The sequence below is a fragment of the Mesitornis unicolor genome, unplaced genomic scaffold (assembly GCF_000695765.1).
Source record: "Mesitornis unicolor isolate BGI_N332 unplaced genomic scaffold, ASM69576v1 scaffold47757, whole genome shotgun sequence".
NCBI lineage: Eukaryota > Metazoa > Chordata > Aves > Mesitornithiformes > Mesitornithidae > Mesitornis > Mesitornis unicolor.
Genome location: NW_010198010.1, coordinates 18,865 through 38,347, shown reverse-complemented (window position 1 = coordinate 38,347; position 19,483 = coordinate 18,865). Strand labels below are relative to the sequence as shown.

Below are 19,483 nucleotides of genomic sequence, written 5' to 3'. Positions count from 1 at the left end.
CATTCCTGCGAGCAGACTTATTTACAGGTGCTTTCAACCCCACTCAAGAAAATCGCACAGGGATACGATCTGACCAAGCATGGACATGGCAGAAAATACCCAACAGCTGGTTTGAGACATTTCAATTATCAGTGTGTAATGTTTTTGATGGAGCTTTGTGCCTTCTGCACTCCTAACTGTAATATTACTACCATGGACATCACGGTAGCGCTTTGTGTGCCCTTCCCCATCACCGACTGCTTGCACACCCCAGCCCTGCAACTGGGTCGTGGTGGTGGCACAAGACTTTCCTGCATGGATCCGATTGCTGATCAGGAACTCAGCTCTGTAAACTACAGTTTCATAAAACCTCACTTCTGTAGGTTGTTAGTCATAGGCAAACCAGACAGTTACAAAATTAGGAAGTGTTTCAGTACCTGTTCTTGTGCATTTACGGCAGCGTTTACATTCTTGCTGCCAAATCACACCATGGCCCCTTCTCTGCTGGCCCACAGGAAACAATATTAAGCAAGAACTAAGCTGCAGGCAACATCGTATTTTGCTTCCCTGGTTGGCTTCAGTTTTAACTGTTAACCTTGTGTGGCTCTGAGCATCGTTTAGACACTCAGCTCTTCACTGGGGACCATCAGTTCAACATATAACTCACTTTTCCATCTTGTCCTTTGTTCCAAAGCCAACCCTTTTCACCCAGATAAGGGATGACCACTAATTTTACTCGGCTGGCAGGGATGACAGCTGAACCCAACTCCATGGGCTTTTATCAACAAGGGAGTGGATTGCACACAACCAGAGAAAAAAGAACATTTCTGAAAGAAAAAGATTGATTTAAACCCAGCTTCTATTTGCTACACCTCTTCATTGATAGAGAACATTGCACTAAAATAGTCTTGCCTTAAATACATCCTTGGCATAGTCTTTCCTACCGATGATCTGCTGTACGGATCCAATTCTGCACCAGTGTGTGAAGGAGAGCAGAGCTCCGAGTGATTGTGCTTGAGCTGTGCTAGGCAGACTTTTGCAGTAGAGATAAATACTGAAGGCAGGGACTACGTCTCTTTCAATCAGCATTATTAAGGTGTATCATTATTATTGTATCATCATTATTACAGCTAGAGAATTTAGAGTGTGCTCAGCTAATACTGAAAGACGAAAAGGTAACTGTGAAAGCCCCAAAAGCTTCATTTCAATACTCATCAGTTCGAACTGTGGGGCAGCTGTTTCAATAATGATCAGTGCTCATATCCACATACCCAACTAGGTATCTCACACTACCTGTGTGAAACTTCACCTAATACTACCCTCATCTCCAATTGTGTCAGTTAAAAAATGGGTAGAGTGCCAGTTGTTTCTGGAAAATGCCATGTAACTATTTTTTAGAACATCCCAGATAGGATGTGAAGTTGTTTTTCATTTTTTCAAAGACAGTTAGTAGTACTTGGCCATTCAAGGAAAACTGAACACTGGGAAGTCAGCGTGGCTCAAATCCCACAGGTTAACAGTGCCTTTTAGAAATGGGATAATTTATAAGATCACCTAATTATTAGACTACAGTAAGTGACTGCTTGATGCCACTGGTGTAGCACAACACACTTTGGCCTGTATTAAACAGGCTTTCAAAGCCAGAAATTCAGAGAAGGCAATTCAGGGTGTTCAGCATATTTTAGTAGAAATACTCAAAATGTAGTTTCATAAGGAAATCAAATCAGCTAGAATACTCGAGGAAATATCTAGCACATTATTTGCCTACAGTAACATGAGTTCATTCTGTAACAAAATACTGGTTTAGACAAAATACATCCAGAATAAAAATCCACCTGTAGTTTAATGTAGGCACACTGCCGTAGTCCGTATTGCACAGAAGATATCTCTGAACTAAAGGGCACACATACATTATTTGATCAAGTATATTAAATACGTAACATCTCACTCTTTCTATAGAAATTTTGGAGAAAGGTCTTTAAATCTCTGCAATTGGACTAACCTTTTCCTGATAGTACCTTCACAACATTCATATATATATATGTATATAGTAAACAAAGAGTGTTTTGTAAACATTTCTGATTGCATAAGTGACCTCTGCTGTTTTGTAACCAAGTTCAGGAAACCAACTAAATTAAATACTGTGTTCACTAGAACAGGAGCACAGAACTACTCAATCAGACAAGCAGTCTGCTATTCAGTTAATCCTTTTATTTAAAGGGGTATCAGGGTTATAGTCCTGGCATCCTGGTCCCTTTCTCTCTCCAAACTAATAAAACATGAGCACCCTTACTGCACCGTACTGCTGATGTGCCATAGCTGTACCTTTAAGGACCACTTCAGAGCTGAGGGGTATAGCTCCATTTTTAAACTCAAACGCTCTGCCTTCAGCTCCAGGTGTCTGTGTTTCTTTTCTGGCAACAACTCTTTATCGAGGTTACCTCTGTATTAGGCTGCTCATTTCTTTAACAGAAAGAAAAGCAACAGCTTTCAGACAGTACTTACTTTATGTCACTGCAGACCACAGCCAGATAAAAACACTATGCAGTACCATTAACTATTTAATGAAGAAATGAGGCAGGGAAAGGGTCTGGCAGCACAGAGGCTGTACAAGTACTTACTGCAGTAATTACTACATGATTGCTGTTTGCTAAAACTGAAAGCAAATACAAATTACCAGAATAAAGTATTTAAAGGAAGGAGGTTGTTTAGGGATAAGGTATATCGAGTCAAAGCAACCCGAGTCCCTGCTACAGGACTACTGTGAAGGAAGAAAAAAATTAAAAATATCCTCCACTCTATGCTTAATAGTTCTTTCCCAGTTAAAAAGGGTATTAAAAGGCTGGATGGACTGCACCAGACCTAAATCTTAGATCTTGTAGCATGTTTGTAATCACAGTGACTATCAGCAGCAGAGACAGGTAGGGTTTGTTTTCTGGATGAGCCTTGTAGGCTGCCAATTTTAAAAGCTCAATATGTACGAGATTAAATCAAGTCCATTAGAACAGTAATCAGCGAACATTTTAATTCTGCAAAGTATGTACATTACAACATTAAAAGAACACGACTGCCCATTCAAAACAGCTCAGATAAACTGTGCAAATAGTGGGTCTTTGTGTGTCTGCAATCCCACCATGCAAACGATAACTTGATATGCATGCTAATGATCTACGATTATCAATACCAAAGAAAAATACTAAAGGAAACAAGAATGAACAGCAGTGAAAGCCACACAAAGACCCACTATCCTTTCTGCTTTTACAAATCAACTGTAACTGTAGATTATAAGAAAACCCAGAAAAACCTAATTTCTTGACTGGATCTAACGTTCAAACGAAGCAAAAGGATTGTGTCAGATACGTGAGCAGGGCTGGCCACCCTGCCTCCACGCTACAGTCAAACTTGGATAGTGGGTCTCTGAGGTGCTTTCACACTGGCAGACAACATTGGGTCCTAAAAAAAACAAAAAAAAATGAAGGATAAAATGAACATAAATTTGAAGAGTGAAACATATGAGTTCTACGGACAAAGACAGAACAACACCACAAAGGTCAGAAAGGAATGGCTAACATTCAACTTTCTGGAAACAGACATCATGAGCTTCTATACTCTTGCAATTTCATAGTTATAAATACACACAGTTTACAGTTCTTGCGACCAGCCATCACTGACCCTGAAAAACACTCGTAGCCAATTCACTTGAGGAGCAAAGTTTCTTCCCAAGGAAGACTCCTATTACGTAGACTCAACTCAAGGTCAAGCCCTAAGGGTTTTTATTTAAAGGCGATGGCAAAATTCCCTGAGATTTCAACAAGACCAGGATTTTTCCTGAGAAACTTGTAATGACACATCAGAAAATCATATAAAAACGAAACTTGTAAAGGAAAGGCTCACTGGAAATTATTCATATTGGCACATAAAAATTAACCTGTTCAGCTCTGGTCAAAGCCTGAAAAGAAAGGAAACCTTGTTTCTAGTTACATGTGTTCATGAAGTAAGAATTACCACATCACTCAATATACCCATCAGAAACCAAGGTCTGCATGGTGTAGAAGAGGCGCTGCAAAGGTGGGTTAAAGGCAGAAGCACGACGTGGGCTGCAGCCGCAAACAACCCATGGGCAATCCAGAGACTACTCCAGACCCCCGGGTTTCAAGCTGGAAACTTTATCAAGCCTGACTGACATTCACCAAATCATTTCAGAAATACAAAATCACTGTCACTATGAGCTAACAGATTGTTTTCATATTTAATCCTTAGTAAATGGGTTAAAATTCTGTTGAGTAAAATCTTAGAATAAATTATTAATCTCAACATGTTAAAAATTAATGTGGATCTGCAACATGCAACCCCTCAAAGCCACTGATACCACAAACTCTTACTCCTTAGTCATAAAGAGAAGTTGGTTGGCAGTAACTAGAGAACTTCAAAATGTGTTGTCCATATAAAGACACAGAAATGCACCTGTCACGAGCACCTTCAGAAGTGGTTTTATCACTATGAACAACCTTGAAAATCGGTCAGCTTCAGTCATTAGACAGTGTGGGACAGGAGTTAGTGATGATCTTTTGTGCATGGAAAGAAACTTCTGAAAATGTAACTACTTGTTTAAAGGACAGGACTTATGTCTCTCAACATGTCACATCTACAAGTAAGATTTGGGGGGAAAAAAAAAAGGGTAGATATAGTGGTATTGCTACAATTATCAAGCTTGTACCTAAGGAAATTCACACCATTGTCATATGCATGTCAAAAACAGCCTACAGAGAGAGGAACTGTTCCCAGTCTAACCAGCTTTTGCCATTGCACTGGCAGAAGGCAGAGCAGACAGGTTTAAATGGGGCAAGGAGGTGCTTACCAGGCTATAGAGACTACCTGGAGTTCACATTTAAGCACATGAAGGAATAACTTAGATGCCTGAGGAACTGCAGCAATGCTGGGCTATGAAAAGAAAAAAAGAGTGAACAAAACCAACAACTATATGTACATTAGAGCAGAGAGAACTTGTACAACATTTAGCTCTATGAAAGATCAGTCCCACAAAGAGAGATGAGATGCCTCAGAGAAGACGAACCAGAAGCCTCTGCACACTGAGCATAGGTGTGTCCACCTAGCTGAGTTGTCCAGCTCTCAGCAAGAATGTCTCCGAGAGATGAACAGATCCCTAACACTAAGGGATATCCAGCAACCAAGTATCCAGATGGAGCTGGAGCATCTGTCTGGCCTCCAGCTGAGGTACGTGAAGGGATAAAACCTCAACTAAAGAAAACACAAGGACAAGGCTCAGACTGGTCCCATGGACAAGACAACAAACTGAAAAAAAAGCCCAACAAATAAGGAGAGAACAAGAATCTAAGAACAACTGTTTAAGGCAGACAAAAACTGAGTGAAACGACAATATCTCCAGACTAGGGAAGATCTATAGTGACAAGAGGACCGTGCCAACCCTGCCCCTTAGGTGTAAGAAAACCTGGTAGATGTGTCTCATCCAGATAAAAGATCTGACCCTGAATGGTTGAGCAAGCACTCAAAGAACAGAAGATTATGAGATTATGCATATTCCTTTACTTTAAATCTATAGCTATTTGTACTTTGAAACCTCCTGCATATCTTACTTATTCTTTATGATGACTTCTGTGCAAACATTAGAATAAGGGCTATTAATATGTCACTAAAACATGAGTAAGTCCAACCATCACCAAGGTCACTGATAGCAACAACCCTCAAGCATTCTGTGTTCAGTTGTACTTAAAAGACCTGTTGATAGGCCTATGACACTCCTTGATTCATGTTTTTCTCCTTGCCAGGAGGTGCAGCTACACCAGCAGCAAAAGTGATCTTGTCAGCACAGCTTATTCTGTTCAGAGAGCTATTTCAGCGGCCTAAGAGAAGAAACATCTCGCTGACCTAGGCTCCTTCTTGGCTAGGGAAGTTTGCCATTGCAGCTGTAACGAGGAAGTCCAGGAAAGACTCTGGGTACAAAGGTGGTCCATGTAACAGAGTTTAAATGTGAGGGAAAAGCAGAACCCTCCTAAGCCACAAACCTAGTTGAGTAAACCAAATCAGCCTGCTCCCTTTCAAATACCATTGTATTTGACTGTTTAGAAGAGACAGCGGGAGGAACTGCTGTTCTTCAACAGAAACGTTATCATACTCAGATTAACACCTCTTCAAAATGTAACAATGCATTTTAAAAATTGTATTCTGTCTTATCTCTAAGCTGGTCCCTAGAGGGCCACATCAACATTTCTATGGGACAAATCCTTAGTGATTTCTCAAGAATACTAGTGATAGCTGCTGCACTGTATTGAAATAAGAGCAAAAAATATTTTAAGGAAATCTAAGGAAGTTTGAAAATTCAGTCAGAACATATTTAAATACGTCTCTGGTTACAGAAGCTTACTGCTAACAGCTCAGACTTCACACCATATGAAAGCAGCCCAGCTTAAATCTGTGTAACAATATTTGCACAATGCTGTGTTTGAGCAGGCTCTGGACTTTAAGCAGGATTTTTTCCTGAAGTTTCCAAATGCATATGTTTTAATATCACAAAAGAGTAGTAAATCTCAGCACAAAACTGAGATACAAGGTTGGCTTATTTGAAATACTCAGAGAATTAAAAAAAAAAAAATTCAACATACTCTTCACTCACCAATAGGATTTTGTGAATTAAGCATCAGTAGATCTGCTTCACAGCAAACAGACCACTGCTCAGATAAAAGTTTGACAAGCAGAAATGACCTGGTGCACATCTGCTCGTGTGCACATCTGCTCACTGACTGCCACTGCCTGGCCTTTCTCAATGTACTTTCAATGGAAAATTCTGTTCACACAGCCACACTTTGATATTGATGGAAATATTTTTACTCCACAGCACTGACATCTGAGAAAAAGCCTAACGACCTATCAGCAAAGAATGGGAAAAACTTGATCATCAGTTTCCAATTACGCCTTGGTCTTGGCACTGCTTTTGTTGAGAATTAGTGGTGTATGTAATCACCTTGCACCCATCACGCTCAGCCATGTAACTCTAAAGGCAGCACACCTGGTGTGATAAGCTACTATCTCTATCCTTTTTGAAAACTTAGAAAGTTTTAATACTTAGCCAGAATCTTAATTTTATAGCCCATCTGGATTTAGTCTATATTATTTCTTCAAAACTGAGATTTTGTGAACAAAAAAAAACCCCAACTTTCACAGGATCTTTTTAATGACTTATTTAGATATGCCTAGTCAAAAGGATATTAAGGTCAGTATAAATGCAGAAGTTTTTGACATCCCAGCCACACTGGCCAGAGAGATTGAAAAGGAACAGAAATCAAAGTGTTACCAAAAATGTGAACACAGATGTGATTTAGCTAAAAAGAAAACCCCAAGAACAGTTCACGCTCTGTTTAGCCCAGGTACCATAAAAAGCTACCCAGGGAAAATATCTGAAATTCCCAATCCAAGCTGTACCTTCATTACTGAGTTTGTGAACTTGTCTGTAAGAATACAACTATGTTGATCAAATCTTAAGTGCAAACTGGCCCTATGTGCTATAGGCTACTGAGAGCCCCCCTCAGCCAGGCTTCTGGATGTGTCTCTTTATTCTGAGAAAACTGCAAATGATGCCTAGGGAAAAAACAGCAAGTGAGGGGACAAGGTTTCTTATGTCAAAGGAGCAACTTTGACATCAGGTTATGTTTCCAAACCCACTAATGGCATGGGTTGATGTAAAAGTTGGTTTAATCACAGTGGCCCAGGATGGAAAGCTGAGGGAGTAAAAATGGTGGTAAATTTCTCTGGGGAGGGGACAAAATAATGCCGTGTGCATGTTGGGAGTGCGCCAGAAACCTCTACTGTGTTTACGTGCAAAAAAAGGCAAGACAAAGTTTTGACTGTCAGGCAGGTGTAGCATTCAGTTCTCAGCCTGCTGCTGATAATTTTCAGCTTAATGTGTGTTTTGACATAGATCTTGTTTGTCAGAATTGGATGACAGCTGGACCACTGGGAGCCAGGACACACATACAGGACAGATCACTTGCTAATGCTAGAATCTTTTCCCTATCCTTTCTGTGGTTATTTTTACTTAACTGATAAATAGTTTAAGATGACTACAGCAGACACTTTTTCATCTTTTATAAAACACCAGCAAGTTCTACAACTGAGCAGAGTATGCCTGCACTGGCTCCCTGTCAGTGGCAGTTATCAAATATCAGCACCTTCAGTGGAAGGGGAACACCTACCAAATCTAGCACTTCAGCTCACCCTAGCACTCCTACTATTACCCACTGGCTGGTTGGTAAAGTGCTGGTTGTTTGTAGGTCAAATAGGAAATTAAAGTACTCAGTAGTGTAGTACAGGATTTAAAGAAAGGTTATTTAAAGTACCAATAAATTCAGCTGATGCCTGGCACTCCAAATTCTAAACACAAAGCAGAAGAATAGCAATGCACCTTTGAAATTAATAAAAAAAATGAAAGTTGCTTACACTGCTGACTCGGATCAGAATCTGTGGTCATCTTCACGTAGTTTGAGGGGAAGAGACCTGTCACACCATTGATTTCTCCTTGCCACCAGTCAGCATCATCTTTGCTCAGTACATTGATAAGCTGCCCTTTGGAGAAACTGAGCTCGTCCTCATTGTTTGCCATGTAATCATACATCGCTATCACTTGACACACTACGAAGAAAAAACCAAAAACAGCAGAACACTGTCACACAAGTATTAAATTTGTTATTTGAGTGTTTTACGTAACCACAGGGAAGAAACAACAATTTCACATACACTGTTACATAAGAAAAATGCCACGTGATCATATCTCGATGCAGAACTGTCCTCCCTCTTCTTTTACTGTTTTTCTCAATTGGGCTAGGCAGTAACCTTTATTTCCACTTTACGTATCTATACACTTATATAGGGAATGGATTCAGTCTGTATAGCATCTATTGACCTTTGAAACATTTAAAAATATAATCAAGTATGCTTCTATCTCTTTTACTGGCTTGGAAAAGAAAGTGAGTTTGATTATTTTATACTTGATACTTGTGAGAAAAACATGGCAAAGGCAGAGGAAATGTGCATTAGTTAATTGTGAGCTGCTAGTTCAGTCACAGGGAAGTTTAGTCCAGCAATACTCAGGAAGCTGTTGTGTAAACAAATCATTGCTGTGGGGAACAGCACAATTTAAGAGTGTAGAGCCAAAATAGTTCCTTTTCTTTGAAGTTCTCTCATTGGTACTGGCCACTTAGTGGAAAACTCAAGTGAAAATGTGCTGCTTAGCTCCCTCCTTATAAGGAGCAGTGCACGTAATTCCAAAGTGTTCATCAAGGACTGGTAGTTTTCTGTAAGATTTTTATTGAAGTGAAGTTTCCAAATGAGAAGAGTGTGGCTCTTCAGTGCCCTCAGCAAAATTGAAAAGCTCTTGCCATATAGATGGACTGCTGATATTCACAGATTTCTGGAGATAAATACCCTTGTATGACTGAGACTTTGTGTTGTAAGGTACATAGGGGACAGCATACGCAAGGGAGGGACCCTATGAAGAACAGTTTTGATTAAGAAGTTGGGAGATTTTACCTTTCTTGGACTGAGATAAGAGCTGAATGGATCTGTCTGTCAGAAGACCCAGCTTCTAACCAGGACTTTACCTTCCACAGTCAGGTACATCCATTAAACATAATATTATGCTCATTATGTAACTCAGACTAGTATCTGAAAAACTGCAGCAGTTACACGGACTCTTCTAAATGAAATATAAAGTTGTTTGTTCTTTTTCACCTGAGGGAGCAGCAGACGTGGTTCTTTCATTGCTCGGACCCAGTAACTTCACATGGCTGGCAGGAAACCATCCTTTTTGTCTCTTTTTCCCTCTTGCCTGTAAATGTTTAAAATTATTATTACACAAATAAGAAACAAAATAGTCCAGTCTGGAAAAAATGCAACAGATTGGTCACACAGTTTTGCCAGCAAAAACCAAAATGCCAGGCTTCCAAACACCAGCTAAATACTAAACAGATCTCAAAAGCAACACATCCGGCTGAAGGATAAAATAACCCAGTTCAAATAAAGTTGCACCCTTATATGTTCAGGCAAATGTGTTCAGCCAAAATTTTCAAGTGCAGCTAATTACTTCAGTGCACAACTTAATTGTAGGGCTGAAAATATGCACTACCAACAGTCCACTTATGCATCATAAATGGAGTCCCTAATGAAATACCTGGAACAGAGGTAACAACTACCATAAGCTGCTTTTGAACATCCTGACCTAAGTATTTGATATCACTTCCTACTCAGCACAGCATGTGAGATTTTGCAAGGGATTTCCTCTTTGTTTAGCCTTTGCCTTTTTAGTCCCACAGGTAAAGATGATCTCCGCACACACTGAAGAAACAAATATACTTCAGAGTGCACAAAAAAGTCAGGATGTAAAAGTAAGCAGAGATTTCAGAAAGCAGCAACTGCAGAGTGAGCTCTATTACAACAAAGAAATTCAAACTAGCAAAAACTGACCATTACCTACCTTAGTTTCCCTTCGTGCACCTTTTTTTAATTATTGGAGGTTTCTTCCTGAACCAGCCCTGAGCCTACTTTTCTTAAAATACAAACTATTAATTGCTTTCTGTATTTATTTATTTATTTGCTCACACTATGAATAAATGTTCAACTGCTGTTAATTCACAGAAACTCAGTGCAGTCATTTTTCACCTTGCTCACTGTGATGTCTCCTCCTGTATCTGTAAAGCAGGCTGGTTTTAAAAACATATGCTGAACAGCTGGATCAGCACTGTTCTAACTGCTGGAGAAGGCAGGTAGGTGTTAACAAGAGTATTCATCATCACTCAAAGCAGAGTGTGTGCAGCTGTAGAATTACCTCAGACAAGGCCAATTAAGTGATACTAAGAGGACAGAGCTTTCTATCATGCTGTTCAATCCCAATATTGGAAATAGCATTCAGTATTGGAAGGAACATGTTTAAATTCAGGGTAATGCTGCAGATTCAGCTAAAATTCAGCTGAAGAAAAGGGTAACAAAGAGACATTTTAAGATCATGGTTTAACTTTTTGCACTGGCTGCAAAGATGAAGGCTATTATGGACAAGATCCATGGGGCTCCCAAAGTCAAAATATCAACTAGGATTTAAGAAGAACATCATGTAACAGCACCCTCAAGCCTTGGGACTAGAAATTCATCACCAGCTGGGGAAAGGAGAAAAGTGTGAAGAGCAACCTTCATAATAAACTGGTTTCCAACTTCCAAGAATTCCTGTTCTTGCATTAGAATAATTTTACAATTTAACATTAACCAATTTATTAACTGTCAGCATCTTTCTCCTTCAACTTATGTTCATTGACAGTTTAAAACTTTTTTCTGTGTCAAAAAAAAAATAAAATCCCAGAAACAAAGCAACCCAAGCATTAATTACAAACTTTCCCCTTTTCCAAGTATGATTTATACAAGGTAAAAGTAACTTTCTAGCCAGCGTTTAGAGCCCTATGCTTAGTTGGTTTTTCAAATCAAACCAAAGATCACCTCATTGCCATTCATGAAGTCACAATTATTTTTCCTTCAACTAATTACCTGCAACTCTCCTTGCCACCATCCACTGGCATTTTTCTTCAGAATAAGTATTAGCTGTCCTGGAGCAAGACTGAGCTGTTCAGTTCCTGATGCAGCATAGGCAGTGGTAACCTGAGCAATTTCTGAAAAGAGAGCATATTAATTGCACTTGTTACTTTTTCATTATGGTAAGAGCTAGATCCACAGAAATATCCTGGTACCCATCTTGCAGCTAAGCACATCAGCCACCATGCTATGTAGCTATGACACTGCTATGAACCAAATGTTCATAGTTGCTTCAGAAATAGTTCTAAATGTTAAAAAAGGTATCACACACTTACCAGGTTTCTTATTTATGGTTCCAGTTTTGCCAGCATTACTAGAAGCCTACAAAAACAGAACGATCATCTTTTAATGTGCAATAAAACCAGTACAGTTTATATCAACTTTAAGCATGCGGGCAGAAAAGCACATGGAGATTTTAATTTTGAGCCTGTATTTAACAAAATGCCATCCTGTACACAGAGAGAGAGTGTGAAGCTGTGACTAGAGCACTGATTTAGGATTCAAGCTACCTAGGTTTTGCTTTCCTGTCAAGCACATTAATCTCTGCTTAAAAGCACTCTCTAAGAGACATCAATACCAGTGATACAATAAAATTGCGAGAATGCATCATCCGTTGATGCTCAGAACCAGAACTCACTTCTTGATCCTTTGGCCTGACGTAGTTGGAGGGGAAGATTCCAGTTCTCCCATCAATGCTCCCGGTCCACCACTCCCCTTCCTTCTGGGTCACCAGGATTTCTTCACCTTCCACAAAAGTCAAGTCACCGGGCTCAGAGCTTGAATATGAATAGAGCGCAACATACTCTGTGCAAACAACACACGTAAAGAAGGAGACGATGGTTTTAGATACGAGGATAAAAGTACACCAGATGCAAGTAAAAGTATCTTTGGTATCAGCATCATCAGTGTGTTTATAACATGGATCATGTCTTCACAAGTTTGTGAATCAACCTTCCTACCTCCTTGACTGTAATAACATCTTGCCTCATGCTTACAACTCTGAATTACAGGTACTCAACTTTGTACAGAGAGATTAATTCGGCACAGCAAGAGTTCCTACCCTATGTTCACCCTACAGATCAGCAGAGGCCAGCAGACCACAGCTTGAAAACTCATCTCTTGCATTAAATATTCCACCCTTCCTGTGTTTCACAGCAAGCACGTATATTCCACACTTAAACCTGATTAAAAGCATTCTTATCTGACTAACACGGCACAAATGAAAAACGTAAGTGGAATTAAAATATAATTGGGGAAGCATGGAGATACATTAGATTAAAAGGCTCAGAAAGTGCTTCCCACAAATTTTTCTCTAGTACTATTTGTCTTCTCTGCTCCCTGCTGATTAAAAGAGAATGATCCACACTGAGGAGACTAAAAATCCCATCTCATGTCTCTACAGTATAGCATAACACCATAGAGAACAGTGGGAAGAGAACTCAAATATGTCTCATACCCACATAAGCCAAGTTTCCAGAAATAAACTAATGCTCAAGCAAAATTCTTAAAAACAAAACAAAAACCCAAGCGTATGCTCAACCTGAATTAGTTACAAGCTTTACTAAAGTTCCTGTTTTAGAATTCTCGTATCAGTAGCTCAACATTTGCACTGTGTCTTTTGGACAACCATTGAAATGCCTGCTCAGAAACTTCACATATTTAAGCTTATTCACATGCCATTAAGCAGAAACAGACTTTATCATTAAGCAGCATATTTCACGCTGTCTTACCCTCTCCTGCTGCGTAAGGCTGTGTATTAGGCTTTTTGTTTACAGCTGCATAAATAGCTTCTGGTCTGCAAAAGAAAAAAAGATTTGTAAAGGGCTGCTCAAGAACAAGTCTCTTTATTAGAACGAGATAACAAAACTCAAAGTTGGTATTGCCTCTGAATTAATTGCAAAGACCTCCCTGACTATCAAACAGTGACAGGCAATACTGACGTTTAAGATATGAATGGCATTCAAGAGCACACCACTTTAAAAAAAGGTAAAGCAATGAAAGACAAGAAGATACATCTGCAAATTAAGTTATTCAAAAGAAGTGTAAATTTTGGATTTTGTCTAAATTCTCTCATTCTAGAGAATTTCTAAGAACTTTTATCGTAAGGCATTAAAAGAACAACTCACACTCAATGATGCAGCCATCCCAGCAGTAACAAGACCCTGAATTATTACCTGATGAGTTACCTTGCAGCATTAGAATAGACACAACGATCTTTTCAAGTAAAGAAAAATACACCATTTCTGTAAGGTTTGCCTTATAAGCTTACAATTATTTGTAGGTCACTTTGAAATTGGCACCTTCAGAGGCAGAATTAGAGCTGACTGTGTAATGAACCTAAACAAAGTCTGGCATCTGATGAACAATCAAACACCACTGATCTTTCACAGCACTCAGCCTTGGAGGACTCTATTCACATAGCAGTGAGCCCAACATTATTTGGCTTGCCAGAATGAATAGAAGCCTAAAATGACACAGTGTAGATTGTAAATAGTATTTATATTCTGCACTTTAAAAAACTGCAAGAATTTTGTGCTCTAAACCACCTCTTTTTGTAAACCAATAAAACAAAATAAAAGCCACACTTACTCCTCTTTCTTGATTTCACTCCCAGGTAAGAGTTTGACATACGATTTTGGAAACCAGCCCCTTCCTCCGTGTACCTCTCCAAACCACCAGTTTTCCTGCTGCTCCAGGACAGTGATGATATCATTTTTTGAAAAATTCAAGTGGTTGTCTTTTTTTGCAGTCCAAGAGCAAAGTGCTTGTGCTTTTAAGTTCTCGACAGGCTGCCCCTGTTAAGACAGAAGTGGAGATGTTGATCAACCACACTACCCCAAACTGGTGCAAGAACTTCAAACAAACAAACAAACAAACATACATTGATGCATTTAATATTGAAGTTTAAGCAACTTTCATTCAGCCATCACTTAGGAACATTTTTTTTTACATAGATATATACAAGCTGCTGATTGAGGAACAATCTCTCAACTCTGTTTCTTATTTGTTAGGAATACCTTGCTTGTCTAAATACAGATGAAAATCACTTTAGAATTACGAAACATACTGCGTAAGTCTTCTTGCTCACTGGTCCCTGGAAACATGCAATAATGTGAGGGCACACTAGTGGAGCATTCTGAGTAGTTTTTTTATCTACTAACCTGTTCTCTATACCCAGTATTTAAAAAGCTGTGTTTTGTTTTGTTTTTTCTTTAATCAGGTTCATTAACATGAATCTAAAATACAGTAAGTTCTCCTCTCTCACACAATACCTGTCCATGAATGGGTGAAACAGATCCAGGGGACACAGTGCGAGTAAAAGCTGATTTCTGTTGCCATGCTGTGTTAGCATTCAGGCTAGGAAAAGGGATATTTTGGTAATCAGATTCTTCTGCAGATTTACTTGGTGAAAGTGGTCTGCAAATTGAGCACAGGCATATTTAACACATTACAATTTTTATTTTAAAAGTACCTCAAGCAGAATAACTTTTTTTTTGTTTAACATACGTAAACCAGATATTCTATACAATGCAGCGCAGACTCTCAAATATTTAAAATTTCCAAGCTAAGACTTTCAGGTAGGTTCTTCAGTAAGTTTTCTGCATTTGTATGTTAAAAACAAATGCTGAATGAATTATACAGCACATTGTGTGCTAGCTAAATTTAGAAAAAGCAGTTTTAACAGAAAGGTAACAAAGACTCACTCCGAAGCAGCTGAGGTAGTAGATAAAGACACTGTAGGAGGAAGTAAGGCCTTCTTAGGGGATAAAGACTTTTCTCCTTCTGGTATTTTTTCTACATAATTGCATGGAAACCAACCAAAATGTCCTTGAAAACTCCCATAAAGCCAACCAGGCTCTCCCACAGTTTTTTCATCAACCTAAAATACAAAGCAAACGCAATTAACAGCGTGACACAAACAGCGTATGCAGTGCATCAGCGTGAGCAGCACTCACACAAAGATCAGCATTTTCATCCTCATCCCTTTCAGAACTGAGCTGATTTTGTCCTGTTCAAGAAACAGGGAGATGATGCAATTGCTGTTTTAGACACAGGCCTCAAGAACTTTATATTCATTCAAATGGGCCCCAGACCTTTAAGATTATTGAGTGCAATCACAAACCTAACACTATCAACTCCATCACTAAACCATGTCCCCAAGTGCCACATCTGTCTGTCTTTTAAAGACCTCCAGAGATGGTGACTCCACCACTTCCCTAGGCAGCCTGTTCAGTGCTTGACCACTCTTTCGGTAAAGAATTTTTTCCTAATATCCAATCTGAACCTCCCCTGGTGCAACTTGAGGCTGTTTCTTCTCCTTCTATCACTTCTTACTTGGGAAAAGACCTGTACCCAGCCAAAAGCATCCTTAAACATTCAAAGCAATACTGAAGTTCCATTATCCTGCAAATTAGCAAGGTAAAAGCTCATCAAATACTACCAAAACAAGCTACCAGCTCATCAAATACTATCAGCTAGTTAGCTTAATTGAGGTTTGGGGTATAGGAGAAGAAGGAATCAACGGCTGTTAGCCTATTTCTAAAGTAAGTTATCAGTAGTTAAATGACACAGTTAATTATATCTGAGAAGGAAGCCAAAACAAAATCTACTTCTCTTGTTCCCTCTTCCATGCTTCATTGGTACGAAAATGCAAAAAAAAAAAAAAGCTTTAACACTGCCAAACCGAAGGCTCATACATAAATATATTCACTAAACAGATTCTCAACACCTCTAGGATGAGTAAGATCAAAAGAAATATTTTACCTGAACTAATCCTAATTTCACTAGTTACAAAACCAAAAAGAACCCAATCAAATTTAAATTTTGAGTAAGTCTTAAAATATATCAAAATAATGCTTTTGACACTTCAGACTTTGGCATCTCTCAAAGCTGGAGAAGCGGAGCTGGGTTTTTGATTCTATGATTCTCTGATTTTTGCAAGTTAAATGTCAATGGCAAATCTTACCTGAATTATATCTCCAGTATTAAAGCTCATCTCATCGTGATTCCTTGCTTCAAATGGATATAAAGCTCTGTAATTTACCAAGGCAACTGAATTCCTAGACTCTGAGACACCAACTGCATTGCCTGAAAGGATAAGAAAACTGGTTACCATTTTGATACAGATGAAAGACACGCACTCAGTTGGAGGTAAGAAGAGAACTTCTTGCCCCAAAGACATTATACAAGTATCAAAGGAGATCATTTTTCACCACAAAAGGTGAAAAGATACCACTGCTACAACAATAAGTGTTCAGCAGCAGGTGGGAAGATTTTAGTTTGAAACCGAAAATACCACGATTTCTATTTTCTTTGCATCTGTGTTCTCCAAGTGTGTGACTGATGTTGCTAACAGTGAATGTTTTACATTGGACAGCTGACGTGTGCAAATATCTTTCAGCGCTGTTCTAATTTAGTTCTTGCTGAACTCAGTGATAAAAGTGGCAAATAAAAACAGACAAGAACTAATGAAGGATGGAACAAATCAAAAGTGCCTTTAGCAAAAATACTGCTAAACCAGTAGTTTTCAAAGTCCCATAACAAGAGTCAGGTCGACTTCAGTTCTTTGTTTTTTAATAAGAGGCATAGAATAATCCAGAAATAAACTAGATTTCAATGTCAATAAATCACTTTGCTGAGTGTTACCTGCCCATCATTGAGTAAAACTCCTCCACATTAGCATTCTGCTTTAACGACAGAAAGTGCAGGCCTTAGAAAAAAGCTATAATGCTACTGTTGCCAGCATCTGTGATTTTTTTTTGGCAGTGATCACTGGCAGATTTGTCATGAGAGTCACAGGTGTTGCAAACTGATACAAGTAACCTAAGTTAATAGGATGATTTATACCTAACTGAAGACAGGGAACACGGTTGGGTTTTTGTCATCTTATTTCAGACAGTAAGCCTGCCATAGCATCACATTAGCAATAATAATTCTGAAGAATAAAACAACGCTCAGGATAATAAGAACCATTAAAGCAAAAATCTAACAGACTAAGACTACCTTCATTTTTCCAGGGTGGCTTAAGACTTTTACCCTCTGTTGGTTTCAACAGATCTGCAAACTTCTCATTTATGTTTAATTTAGAAGTGTGTTTCTCCGCCTCTTGAGAGTTGGTGACATCTTTTATCTTCTTTATTTCCTCGTTCTGCTTATGCCTCTCTTCGGCTTCTTTTGCAATTCGTTCTTGCTTTCTTTTGTCTTCTTCCAGTTGCCTCTGCCTTTGCTGTTCTGTCTCCCTGAAGATCGCAGCTTGCCTGTTTTTCTCCTCCTCTGCATGAAGCTGCTGTCTATTTTCCCTTTCCCTCATCAGAGCAAGTGCTTCTTCAGCTTTCAGCTTTTCTTGAACTTTTTCCTGCATTCGTTCTTCCTCCAATCGCTTCTTTTTCTCTTCCTCTTCCCTTCGGATATTTTCCTGCCATCGGTTCTCTTTCTCCCTTTTTGCTTTCCTTCAAGAAAGGGATGAGAGAGGGGTGGGAGAATATTCAGATAAACATGAATGAGCTTGTGTTCACAGAGTAATCAACTGCACTTTTAAATAAAATTGAGTCTATGATACCAACTACTTTTCTCTCTGGACAATAAGCTCTTCCATGGGAGACCGTGCTTTGCCTTAACACGAGCTCCAGTGTATTGCACATATAAATAAAAAATGGATTAAAATTCTTGGTACAGAAACACTGGCATGTGGTCATTTGTGCAGAGAACACTTCTGCTCACCTATAGCCTGATGAGCAAGAAGCAGTCTGTTAATTGAACAAAGGCAGTTTTCAACCATCTGCTAAGGTAGTATCCAAACTCACAACTGGAAACTAAGATTTCCAAACAGCTTAATAACAAAATTTCACTCTGCTACATAGATAATAATAGCCTTTGCATGCTGCTATTTGCTGGTTTAATGTTTTGCCTTCAGTGTTGGCAATCTATTTGACATGTTTATCCCCGCCACTGCTGCAGTCTTCAGCAGACAGTGAGAGAATCTGGAAATCTGACTGCATTCTCTGCAAATATTCAGTTCCTCTATCATACAGCTAAATTTAACAGAAAAATTAATGTGATATCATTATATATACAGCACATGATTGTTTTTTAAAGGGACTGTCGACAAATGTTATGACATTCCTATCACACTGTTGTAGAAAAATGCTATCATGAGTTAAGACCGTGAATCACACATACTACAAGGTCACTAGCTCTGCTTCATTAAAAACTGTCAAAGCAAATATGAATCACTGAAAAAGAAACTCTCAAATTAAAAAGACAAAACACAGCAATTCCGCGAATAAGAAGTCCCCACTAGTACTCCAACACAATTCCAGAGCTAAGGACTGTGCACTGAGAGCACCCATCATCCCCTCTGTGTCACGGTTTCAATCCAGGGCTGCTAAGCACAAAACAGGCAGCTGACAGCAGAAGGTCCAGAGAGAGGAAAAACACAGAGGCATCTTCAGACCGCCAGAATCAAATGCTAGAAACTAAGGCTTCTTAATCAGTGAAACCAAAGAAAACAAAACTAATTGGGAACAAGACCACGAGAAACCAAGAGCTGAGAACAGAAGTTTGAGTGCTCGATACAAGGCTGGGCTGAGCAAAACCAGGACCATCTACGTGAAGGAATGAGCCTCTCAGACATTTACATTTTCTCATTGTCCTTCTAAAAAAGGAACCAAAGCTTGCTCACTCCTCCAGTGTTCAAGATTAACATAGGAATTAAGCAGTCAATGCCCTTCCTATCCTCTCAAGTATCGATTTCAACACGTCTGGATATACATGACAAAAATCTAGTAACTACTCACTCCAAGTGCTTTTAAGGAAATAGGTCAGATCTGTTGAAGGCCACCAAAACAAGGCAGAAAACATAAGGAATTTTAAATGTGTGAGGATTATTTATTAAAGA

General features: G+C 39.0%; 1 protein-coding gene across 1 annotated transcript in view; it reads right to left on the bottom strand.

The window, feature by feature from the left end:
* Nucleotides 1-19,483, bottom strand: part of ITSN2 (intersectin 2) — a gene marked incomplete at its 5' end in the record, with an annotated part of 50,914 nt that overhangs the window by 13,191 nt on the left and 18,240 nt on the right. The window contains 11 exons of the mRNA XM_010188987.1: nt 8,452-8,643; nt 9,742-9,838; nt 11,542-11,663; nt 11,862-11,907; nt 12,224-12,390; nt 13,317-13,381; nt 14,176-14,381; nt 14,859-15,003; nt 15,291-15,466; nt 16,553-16,674; nt 17,590-18,035. Coding sequence (XP_010187289.1) covers nt 8,452-8,643; nt 9,742-9,838; nt 11,542-11,663; nt 11,862-11,907; nt 12,224-12,390; nt 13,317-13,381; nt 14,176-14,381; nt 14,859-15,003; nt 15,291-15,466; nt 16,553-16,674; nt 17,590-18,035 — 1,784 coding nt within the window. The remainder of the gene's footprint in view (nt 1-8,451; nt 8,644-9,741; nt 9,839-11,541; nt 11,664-11,861; nt 11,908-12,223; nt 12,391-13,316; nt 13,382-14,175; nt 14,382-14,858; nt 15,004-15,290; nt 15,467-16,552; nt 16,675-17,589; nt 18,036-19,483) is intronic.